Genomic DNA, 12,793 nt, shown 5'->3' with positions numbered 1-12,793 from the left:
TTAGATGGCAGCACCGAACGTAAACAAACGTGTAGTTTAGTCCGGGTGTTTTTGAGACATTTATCGTAGGTTAATCGGAATATTTATCGGTGATTTATGAAATATTAAGAATTTTGATAGAAATTTATGCGTATTGATTAAGGTAATTGACTATTTTATATGATAATGCTCTTATAATTTTAAGGATTTGAAAATAATGTTTCTGTTTAAAATATAGATTTAAATAATGTTAAAATCAAATTGGGGAGATCTTCCAATGATACCAGATACGGAATCTGGTATTGCTGCTATTGAAAGAGAACAAATAACAAAACCAAGACCTGTTGCAGTAGAAGGAATGAAGCTACATCATCCTTCAAGAAATGAACCCGTTATGTCTCATCCGTAAGTTTATAAAATAAATTTTTCAATTAATTAAGAAATGTATCATATTTATAAATTGAGTTTCATTTAATTTTATGATTATGCAATGTTAGCAAGAGGATGTAATCGTAATGTGGAATTGCAATATTTTATGGTATTAACATCAAAATATTTAACTTAATGTGTATTTTGTATACAACGAGAAATGTTAAAACATTTAACTTAGAAATCAAAAAAATCAAAACTTCCTGTTAGGTATACTAAATACTTAGATTGGACCTCACGCCAACAGTTGTATTAACACAATTAAAAACATCAGATAAGGAGGCGTTAAAGTAATTAAAGAAATATTTTATTTGTGCAAGCTCTTTCGACGTAATTTACGCACGTCATCCTCAGGCAGTTTGAATAACAAAGAGAATTAGAACGAAATATTTAAAATTTTAAAAAATTAACAACATTAGCCATTTTGGAACAAAACCTTTTAAAAACAAGTATAAATTTTAAATTGTTTTAAAATTTTGAAAATTTTGTTTGAATTCTCTTTTTCATTCAAACTGCCTGAGGACGACGTGCGTAAATTACGTTGAAAGCGCTTGCACAAATAAAATATTTCTTTTTAATTACTTTAATGTCTCCTTATCTGAAGTTTTTAATTGTGTTAAATCAAAACTTCTTCATATAGAAGTATTTTCAAAAAAGAAATACAGTGGAACCTCTTAATTTGACACTTCTATATCATTTCCATCTCTAAAATGACTATTCTAAAGTCCAGAATTTGTCTCATAGGAATACAGAGTCGAACTCTAGATGTTGACATTTTTAATAACTTGTATTTTGACCAATCTCAACCTAATAATGTCATAGAAAATAGTCTTTGTATGTTGACCAAATGCATACACTTTTGTTTGTAAAATTGGAACTGTTTTATAAATGAAAAAGTTTTAAAGTTATAGTAAACATTGCTCTTAGTATTGTAAATAATTTGTTTACAGTTTTTCAATAAAATTTTGTCTATTGCATTTTATGACTTAAATAATTTTCCTCAATTCTGTCTTTCAATTTCCTACTTTTTCTTTGTTTTGCAACATTAAATGTAAGAATTAACCAAAAATTTTGCTTTTTCTTAACTAAGGACCCTTAATGTTTTGATGTCTAGAATTTTGAAGTTTTCAGACACCAGAGATTATAGATTATACAGACCTATTTGGTAGGAAGAAAAGGAGTCAGACTTCACAATTTGTGATTTTCATAACTTTTAGGGTGGGTCTCTTGTTTAAACTAGATCAGTTGATAGTACAAATTAAGCAACAGTAACTCGATAGTTATCTCAAAAAATAAGGAGAAATGCACCCTTTTAACACTGAAACACTTTGCCCTATCAAAATGTTCTGAAATGTTAGCAGGCAACATCTGCAGAAAATAAATTCAATGTTTATGTTTTAAGAAAAGCTAAAACAGTTTGATTCTTTCTTCAGCACTACTCTAACTTAAATGTTTAAATACCAGTATTCTAATTGCTTAATATGTTTTCTATTTTCATAATTTTTTGAACGGATATAAACTATATACACAGAGTATTTTGTTATATAAGTATTCATATTCTAAGCATTTAATGATATGATGTATATCTAAGTGTTTAGTATTCCATTCTATAACATTTTCAATACATATATAATGAGATGATGTTGCATTATGATACCAAGTGAGTAAATTTAATTATGTATGTCATAAGGTCTTTTAGTCATTATTTCTGACTGTTAGTTTACATCAAGCTAATTTATGGTTTTTGCATCTATACATTTTATCTCTAAATTATATGTAAGATTGGTTGATCAGTTTAAGAGATAAGGTTACATTATACCATTAGTTTCCTCTCTAACTTTTAAAAGATTCATATTTATGGATAGGCTCCCTTGCACTGTTTTAGAAAAATTTGGTATTACACTATTCCTATTCCCACTCTGTTCATGTGTCTTGCTATAATCATACAGGTGCTATTTTTTAAGCAGATAAAGACCCGTTTATGTGAACATCAATATTTCATCAGCAAAGGGCTTGCACATACAGAACTAGAAAAATATGTCATAGATAAAGGTTATTCTCCACATTGGAAAGACAAATTTTGTATGACCTTTAACAAATATTCATTTGTGAGACATTAATCATTAAGCAATTAATTCATTAAATTATCCACCATATATCCACCAGATTATTTTATACAATTTACTGATTAATAATTTAAGTTAAATCAATTGTTTAGTTTTGTATGTTATATGTTATTGGGTATTTTGTTATTAATTTTAATAATTCCATAATGTATAGTCATGTTGAAATATGCGTTTGTTGTAATTCAATTTACGTGTCGTGTAAAAATTTTAATTTCATTTTATTTATGTCATTTAATTTATGCTCTAAAAAATTGTTCCTGATGATAGTTTGTAATTGCTAAAAAATTCAAAATTTATTATATTATTAAAGGACATGTAAAATTAACACCAGAAACTGAGTACAGTCAAACCTGTTTTTATGCGGTGGATAGGGACCGCATAAAAAAAATCGCACAAAACTTCATGAGTGGCTATAAAAAATAGTTTTCGCAACACAATTAAAAAAATATTTTTTTATGCGGTCAATAAGGACCGCATAAAAAAAGTCTCACATAGAAAATAACTCAAAACCGTACGAAATAACTTGGAATTGCTTTTTTAAACGAAATCATGACGAGGCTTGGCAGCTACTTGGAATCTCGCCAAACCTTTTGGAATCTGATTTAGAAAATACGTAAATAATACAGTACATTTACCTTCAATTCACACTTTGAAATGAATCTTATCTTAATGGACCAGGAATGTGAAAGCACTTTGAAGGTTTAATTAACATAATTAAAACAGACGTAGAATTTATTGACAACAGATGTCAGCACTTGACTGCATCGTCCTGTCTATCGTCTGTTTTACATATTTTTGTCCACGTGGTGTTTTGTTGACTTAAAAAATAAAATTATTTCATTTTTCGCATATTCACGAAATAATATTTTTATAATAAGTTCATTTATGCTATAATAAGTTTATTTAGCTATAATAAGTCAATGTGAGACATGACAAAACGCATGAGACTAGTCGCCGACTATACCGCACAAATAAAAAATCGCACAAAAAAAACTGCACAAATAAAAAATCGCATAAAAAATCGCACAAAAAAAGACCGCATAAAAACAGGTTTGACTGTATATTATAAAGATTGTAAAGTTAATAAACAATAAAATAATAACTAAAAAAAAATCATAAAAAAATATTTGATGTATCTAGTGGAAATGAACAGAAAAAATAATTTATCGATTGCAGCAGCCATATTTTCTGAATTTATACAACTAATTGAATAAAAAATAGATTAATTTTTATTGATATGTGATAATTCTGCATTTTATTTTTCATATTAGTTCCTGTTAAATATATAGTAACATTTATTTTTAAAAATGTATGCAGTGTGGCTGTAATTTAGAAACTTAACTCATTCCTGAAAATCTCTCACAAATTACAATCCTATAACTAGAAATGAGTATTTCCATTATTTTTTATGGTTGAAATTTGTGCCTTGTTCTGACATAATCCAGTTGGCTGAAGTGGTAAGGATACCAGCCTGCTGCTCTGGAAGACTTGGGATCAAATCTGGATCAAGAACCATGGGAAATTTTTATTAGTGGTTTGATCTCTCATCACCTATCACCGAATTATGGGCCTGGAAAAAGTTCCTCTTTGGTAGGCACAGGATGGAGAGAATCAAAAAACATAGAACCCACATTTTTCAAAAATGTTACAAAACACTTGTTTATCTATCAATCGGTCTAAATGAAAAATACATGGTATAAAAATACAATAAGTATCAGGACTGAAGTCACAAAAAGAAATTTATTGAAGATATATGTACAGTGAATTAATAATCTTCAAAATATGACCCTCCTGCTTCAATACACCACTGCCAGCACTTTTTTCAGTTTTTATATGCCTCCCTGGAAGTTGGTAACTGCAAGACTGTTCAGATACCCTGTCGAAGCCACTTGGACTGTCTCAATCATCCAGAAACAATTTTCTTTCATGGTCCTTTTGATCCGAGGGAGAGCCATATCTGGACTGTAGGGTGGATGAGGCAGCGTTGACAAGTTGTGTTTGTCCAATGTCTCTCTTGCAATTAACAAGGTGTGACTGAGTGTATTGTTGTGATGGAGCATCCAAGTATCTGCAATCTCTCTTTGGATTTGGCAGACCCTAATCCTCAAACGTTTGAGCACTTTTGCATAAAAATTTACTGTTTACTGTTTGTCCAGGAGGCACAAACTCTTTGCGGACCACAGCTTTTGCATCAAAAAAGACAAAGACAATGAGCATTGATTTTACTCTTGATTTGTTGGACATCCAGTGCATTGTTTGTCTTCGACATCTTCCCAGCCATCCTTGAATTTTTTATGCCACTCAAAAACACATGATTTGGACATGGCTTCATTCTTGTAAGCCTCAAGGATCATATCAAAAGTCTCCATAGCAGATTTGTTCAATTTAACACAAAATTTGATGGCAAAATGCTGCTTGATGGTTTGCTGAATCTTGACTCTCGACGCGAGCACTAAACATACTTTTACTTTGGGCACAATTTACACACTCCAAAGGCTCGGATCTCATAGCTTAGGTGACATCCTACATATAGAAACCACACCCTTCACCCCCTCCCATTGGCAAAAATCAGTCTCGATACTTATTGGACAAACCCTGTACATTAAATAAGATGAGTGTTAATTAGGTTTGTTCACTGATATAAAAAGAACTAATATAAGATAACAGAAGTAAAGCAGATAAAGCAGATATTTAAAATATCAGATATGTTTTTATTTAATAGTAAGAAAAAAGTTTAGTTAAGTAGAAAAAAGTAAAATAAAATTGTAATCATCAGTAGAAAGACCTATAATGTAGAGATAACAGTCACTAAATTGCACAATTAAGTTAAACAAATAACTCTTCTCAAAGACATAATATGAATGAAAGCAATAAAATGGAGACTGGAACTTACAAGTCATCTAATTATGCTGCATGGGAATTTCAATCTCATCACATTTGTAATTAGAACATTTTGTTCTCATATATTGGTTGACACTTGCATGAAATATGTTTTATCGTAAATGGGAGGAGAGATAAAAGAAAACAGTTTTTTTTTTGTATCAAATTCTTGTATATTGAGTTCTTGTAAATAGGTGTCAAACTATACAAACATTAAAGAAAATGTATTTACGTATTGAACAAGAATTGCTTCTATTCAAATCTTTACATTACTTTTTGGATCTCATGATAAAAATTTTGATGTTTTTATAACAACTAATGTGAAGAAGAAAGCATTAAAAATCTGAAAATAAATTTAAAAAATTTTTCAAATGGATTGTTTTTATTTATTATTAGAGAAATTCATTAGGTACATAATGTTAAAATAAAATGAATTTATTTGCCTAATTCAGTTATCTATTACGACAGTATTATATCTAAGTTTGATGTTTTGAAAAAATTTGAATTTTATAGATTTTATTTATTATTTTCTTTTAGACTTCCAGCAGAATGCAGTTCTATAGACGATTTAACATTACACACAATTAAGTTAATCCAATATAACAAGAAGATAAAAACAATGTTAAATACTTTGCATTCAGATTCTCAGGCAAGTATAAATTTTGATTTAAAAAATTGATTTTTACTCTTCTTCAATTAAATTTTTAAAATCTCAAAACAATAAATAAATACAATATAAATTGTAACATTTTGATTGCAACATTTCAAAAGAGATACTTCTGTAACAAGCAGTTATTATTACTTTTTATTTTATTTTTTATTATTAAGCTTAAACTTTGGCTTTTTTAGTAACTTCAATCACACAAGGATACATCATTTGAATATGTAGGCTTTATTATTGTATTTGGATATGCATTTCAAGTTAATAATTTCCAAATACAATAATAAAGTCTATATATTTAAATGCTGTATCCCTGTGTGATTGAAGTTACTAAAAACAACCCAAATTTTAGGCTTAGTAAATGAAAAGAGCAACCAGAGCAATTATTTATTGTGACATCGTCACAATGCTGAGCTATAATTTTTCATCACAAAGATCTCGATTTTTAGTAGTCTCTTGCCTCTATATGTCATACTTTTCCTGTTTAAAAATAGAGTTGTGCCAGTTATCTATCTAATTCAGTTCAGGGGAAAATTTTTGAATTGAAATAACGTGACTTCCATCCAAACAAGAAGTTTGTATATAGCTAATCTGGGCCTCCTGTCCCTAAGCTTTGTGCATCTAATCTCAACTTTCATCTATCTAACTCCATTCTTAAGCAAAGAATAATGGATGGTGATCCTAATGTTAAACATTCAATGAAAGTGTGCTGAGAAATAGACATTGTCATTTGCTGTTATTGAGTCATGTAACAAAAAAAATAAGAAATTTTCTCTTGTTTAAGAAACTAAAAGAAATGAAACAAAAAATCTTCTGTATTATTTTTCTGAAAAATACTCATATGTATCTTTTTAATGATGGTGTTTTAAAACTTAAGGATGCACTTAATTTATTATCTCTTCCTTTAAATTACATACATAAATAAATATCTAGTGTAATTTTTAATGTTTAAAGTTTTAACCATAATTTTGGAAAATTCTTGGCAACAACATCCTATTTTCCATATGGTATTCTTCTTGATTAACATTGTTTTTATTGAGTTGTTTTTCCTGATAATATTAACTACAGTAACTGAGGTTTCTCTATGTATACATACACAAATACATGCATATGTGTATTTTTCTGTAATTCATTATGTATTAAAAATAAAAATAAAATGGAACTATTATTCAAATAGGTATTTTCTATCTCATGAAACTAAAAGATGTATTATTTTTTAATTTAAAAGTACTTAAGGTGAATTATAAATATCATGTTTATCTTCACAAGAATACAAAAATAAAATATTTTTAGAAGTCTGTGGAAGATGGAAATCATACTTATCCTGCAGTTCCTCCAATGCCCGAACTTCCAGAATCAGTAATGGTTCATTACATGAAAAGGGAAATTGCAAGTGATAGAGAAAGGTAAGTTGAAAATTTTAAAATATTTAAGATAAATTATAAATATGTTCAAGTTAATTATATATTAATTTTAATTAATTATAAAACTTTGATGTTTAAACTATATCTCAAAATTTAACAACTTTCTATATTATACTAACATAGGTGTTAGTTTGATTAAGAATTTTTTAAATTTGTTTTGTTGTGTGAAACGCTAATATATATACATAAAGATAAATACTTTTTATGAAAATTTTTCTAAGTATTTTGTAAATTTGAAATAATTTTTCTCCTTTTATGTTGAAAACACCATTTATTATTGTATTAATAAATGGTCTTTTATTAATTTTATTACTTATTGTGTTATTATGGGTAATTATTTTTACAAAATGTAATTTATATAAATACAATTTTAATTTAATGAATAAACTAATACATTAGAAATATATTAGTTCTTTTTATATAATATAGTAAGGCTAAAAAACTAAAAAACAAACTGAAAATATAATAATTTTTATAATTTTATTATAAAAATTTGCTATAGAAATGCATTTAAACTTTTGTAATTTTTTCAGTATAAATTAATACTTTTTGTATTTTTTATAAAATACAAAGTTATAATTTTTTTCTCAATAGTATTTAAATTTCATTATTTTGATATGATAAAATATTTTTAAAAATCATTTTTAATATATTTCAGTTTTTATAGATAAATTTATTCAAATAAATATTATTTCAATTAATTTATTTTTAGTGATTTTGTGTATGGAAGAGGAAAATCTCCACCAGAATTATCTTTTCCTATTATGCGTCAAATTTTGAGGAAGTCAGTTGCAGCAATTTGTGCGCATATTGGATTTGATTGTAAGTAACTTTTACGCTTTTTGCTAGTGAAAATACATATAATTTCTAAAATGATGCCTGCTTTATAATCTTTCTTTAATTCCTACATCTGAAAAAATTTGCTTTTGCATAGTAAAAGTTTTCATTTCTTTGTAGAGTTATAGAATAGGTCTAGTTGTGGAAACAAGTCTTGGAAAAACTTGTGATAGAAAAAATAAAAAATATTACAATAAAATAGCCAGAAAAATTACAATAAAAGCCAAAAAACATTACAATAAAATGGAGTAGCATCTTGGCTAAGCATATAGATGATAATTGGAAAAATTTTCCATAATGCAGAGAAATTATATGTTTTTCTAAAGTGAAATTGGAATATTGTTTACTCTGTTACTGATCAGTTCAGTCATGCATATCACTGCCTAATACATAGTTGTGCACTTGCAGTAAGGATGAGTTGGTTTGTTTAAAAAGAATCAAAAAAGAAATTCAGGTTTTATTTCAAAACTCTTTTTGACACAATTTAATGAGTGTGAAATTTGTGTCAGCTCAAAATGAAATATTCACTTGTTCCCTACACGGAAAATTTGCAAATTAATAAACTGCATTTAAAAACTTTCTTTGAATTGTCTCAATTAAACAACAAAATAGAACTTTTAGAATCATTTTATAAACATGTTCTTTTTTTTTTCTTATTTTTTCATAGATTTATTATAAAATAAAAATTATTAAAATATCATAAAAATATGTTAAAATTTCAAGAAAAAAAAAATAATAAGTGAGTCAAAAACTCTAAAAAAAGTTTATCTTGCAAAAATTGGTGCATTTCTTAAACAATTTTTTTCTGAATAATTATTTAACCATCATTGTTGTAAATAAATTTTGCATTTTTGATCATCAAAAAAGTCCATTAATACTGAATTGTTAATGCTAAAAATAGGTCATTCTGTTGGTGACAACTTTGAGTTTATTTCTATTAATCAAAATATTACATGAAGTTTATAATTGTAAATGCTATCCTGTGACAATGACACATCCTTAAATTAAAACATTATTTTAATTTAAAAAATTTTACATTACTATACCAGGTGAATGTTGCATAACAAATTATATGGTAGGCCTATTTAATTTGAATTTTCAAAACTACTTAATTTATGAATGAATTAATAATTACTACTATTGTTTTATTTTTTTGTTCTAGAGTGCAATAATTTTCAGGAAAATTTTGTGCATTTTTGGGGAACTTCTGGTCCTATAAATATTCTGCAACCATGTGCAAAAGTGAAATAAACAAAGGACAAACATTTTTGACTAATTTAAATAGCTTCTTCAGAATTAAACTATATGATTCTAAAATTATAATTTAGAGCATCCTACGCAAAGAACTAATTTTCATCTAATGTATTAATTACTATTGTACAATTAGTTTTATATTATGTTTGTCTTTGGTAAGTTATTTCTCAAGGCAAATGTTATATATTTTGTACGTTAATTCTATCATTATATTCATATTTATTTTTTCTTCAATTGTAAATTAAATTTTAGTTTAGACTTAGTTAATTTTTATTTAATCTAAGCTTTAATTTGTATGCATGTTTCTTTAGTTCTTTGCATATGATGCTCTAGATTGTAACTTTAGAATTATTGTGTTTAAATGTGAAAATGGCTACTTGAAATACGTGAAAACATTCATTGGGCTGCAATTTGAAAATTGTAGTCCTGTAAATCAGGGATGGGTTTGAAAACACTACATGTACATGAGAACAATGACGACACAACCACATAACGTCATTGCGTCATCATGATAATATACTGGATACATTGGTTTTTTTAAAAATATTTTTAAGGTTTATTTTTATGCTTTTCTGATACTTTCCTGTAATTACATTGTTATTGCACAATTTCTGTATTTTATGTATTTGAATTTTTTTTTTCAAAATATGTTAACATTCCAAAATGCATTTCATTTGACGTAGGCCCGAGGAAGATCTTGACTAATTGAAAATGTTTGTTTTTTAACTTTTGTTTATCATTAAACTGTACTGGAAACAAAAAAAAAGGCTCTAAGTTGAACAAGTTTTTATTAGAATTTGTTCTTTATATTCTCTCAAGAATAATAATTAAAAAATCAAACACATTCTAAGGATTAACAGTTTTTGGTTATTCTAAAATATTTTAATAAATAAATTTTTTATTTACATAAAATTTAGACTTATGAAGGAAAGACTTCTCTGTGGTAAAGAATAATAAAAATATAAATCATAAAAACAATTAAGTGTAGAAACTTAATTTTTAATTCTTTCAATAGAAATTGCATGCTAATGAAACTTAAACTAAAGGTATCAGACAAGTATTGTAATTTTTTATTACAGTCACAAAGAATCATATATGTAGCGTTTTAAACTTTCATACAATATTTCTAAGAGTATGAATATAATAGTTTCTTGGCTGTGCAAAACAGTTAATGCTGAATTGTTATTATATTCATTAATGAATTTGTGTTGTTTTTAATTCTTTTCAGCTGCAACAGATACAGTATTAGAAACTCTAACAGATATTGCTCATGAACATAATTTAAGGATATGTCGTCTTCTCAGGATGGGTGTGGATAGACAAACTTTGACAGGACATACTGGATTTATAGTAAAGTATCATACAAAAATAAATTTTTAATCACTTCGAATTTATAAATTTAAATTGAATATTTTATAGGATGTAATAGAACAAGTTTTTCATGAAGCTGGCATCGGTAGCATAACAACATTACACAATTTTTATCAATCTAGAATGATTGATTATCATAAATTTCTGTTTCAAACTTGTCAACAACTTTTAGAAGAATATGAGAGATTAAGAACTCCAGAAATGAAAACAGATCTAAGTTCTAAACCTATAAAGTGAGTAACTTTATATTGAAATATGTCATAAAATTAAAATATTTTTTAAGGTAATATTAAATTACTTATTTTTCAGCAAATTTTAATTAATTTGATGATAATTTTATAAGTTAAAAAATACTTACAACCTTTTCAGAAATATATTTGTTACAAGATGTTACAATCAACTCAAAAAACCCTTTAAAGCCATCAAAAATTTTTTAATGAATAAACATTTTCAATCAATTGGTTTCTTATTTAGGTGATACAATTATACAGGGTCTCTTCTACAAGAAAGTTTCTTTCCAGCCAATTACTTTATAAACTAATATGGCAATCACTGTAGTCCTTTTGCCGATCTATACTTTGTCAGCATGCACTAAACAATAGTTCAAATACTTCACTGCACAACACACATATTGATGTTCCTGAGCCTGTAGGAAGGTTTCAGGATGTGTACCCTGTATATTTGCTGACTTTGTTCTCTAGACCAATAGTGAAGGGTATTTTGTACACTCCTGGGGCCATAGTAGGATTGATTGGGTCCTTGTCATTAGCAATAAGCCATAAACTGTATTGTTGCATTTATACATTAGTTGCTTGTTGTCCTGTCTAATAGCCTTTCTGAAAGTGTTATCTAGCAACTTGTTATGCAGTCCAGGATGGAGTAGGTTTATCTTCTTTGGGGAGTGTTCTGTGGTTGTATATATTAACTAAAACATTGATGGTGTATTAGTTGTATCTATGAGTGGCTGCTATGTTTCTTATCCTGTTCAATTCCTTTAAGATGTCCTTATGTCTGTGCAATGTGTATAAGCTCATGATAAGGGCTTTGAAAGCCACCATTTTGTGTCTGGAAGGATTGTTTGAGATGTTGGTTTAACATATACGCTTGTGCCTATCTCTCCATTAGAATGATGTTTAGATCTAGAAAGTGTGCTTCTTTATTACTGAATTGGTCCAGAGCTATTTTTAATCCATAGGAGTTGCTATTGATTGTGTTGATAAAGTTTTGTATATCTGGTTTTGTTCTTTATGATCAGTTCATCATCTATGTAATACCTATATAAAATAAGAATATTTTGGATTTTAGAAATAAAAAATCAGGCATTTATATGAATTTACAGCAAGCAAATTGAAGACTGTATCACATAGGGACTATAAACTGAAAACTTTCATACGGACTGATGGAATATCAAGGGATATAAACAACAGACATACTACAGAATCATCCAAAAATGTATTGGATCTTAACCATGTACTTTTATGGGCCAAAATATCACTACTCAATGTGTTGAATGCAGATCTATTTTCATTCAGGAAGCATTATACATTTATTAGTGTGTGTAACAATTCTACTTAGAAATCCCAGGCATACAGATCACACTATTTAAGCTTTTAAATGATTAAATATTTGGTGCAACCCATTGAACTAAATTTATATTTTTGTTATTTTTTTTCATAAGTATCATTCTTACTTTATTTTCAGTTTCTTTTAATTTATATTAGTTATTTTTATCAACCTTTTATCTGATTTTAAAATCATTATAATTTCAATATATTCATTAATATTTGCAAATTTAAATGTATTCTTTTTTGGTCAAATGAGTTTTTATAAGA

The 12,793-nt window shown here is 27.2% G+C and overlaps 1 protein-coding gene across 3 annotated transcripts in view; it reads left to right on the top strand.

The window, feature by feature from the left end:
- The window catches only part of Spt7, a 17,991-nt gene continuing 5,198 nt past the window's right edge, over positions 1-12,793 (top strand). For 2 of the 3 annotated variants that reach the window (XM_067284228.1, XM_067284227.1), the window contains exons 1-7: positions 1-142; positions 218-384; positions 5,952-6,063; positions 7,369-7,481; positions 8,212-8,321; positions 10,819-10,940; positions 11,010-11,194. In XM_067284228.1, coding sequence (XP_067140329.1) covers positions 227-384; positions 5,952-6,063; positions 7,369-7,481; positions 8,212-8,321; positions 10,819-10,940; positions 11,010-11,194 — 800 coding nt within the window. In that variant the 5' untranslated portion in view covers positions 1-142; positions 218-226. The remainder of the gene's footprint in view (positions 143-217; positions 385-5,951; positions 6,064-7,368; positions 7,482-8,211; positions 8,322-10,818; positions 10,941-11,009; positions 11,195-12,793) is intronic. The other variant, XM_067284229.1, reaches the window with a different exon arrangement.

The sequence above is a fragment of the Centruroides vittatus genome, unplaced genomic scaffold, assembly GCF_030686945.1.
Source record: "Centruroides vittatus isolate TY-2023 unplaced genomic scaffold, ASM3068694v2 scaffold_1167, whole genome shotgun sequence".
Taxonomy (NCBI): Eukaryota; Metazoa; Arthropoda; class Arachnida; order Scorpiones; family Buthidae; genus Centruroides; species Centruroides vittatus.
Note: the sequence above shows the minus strand (reverse complement) of the source record. Positions and strands in the feature narration are given on the sequence as shown.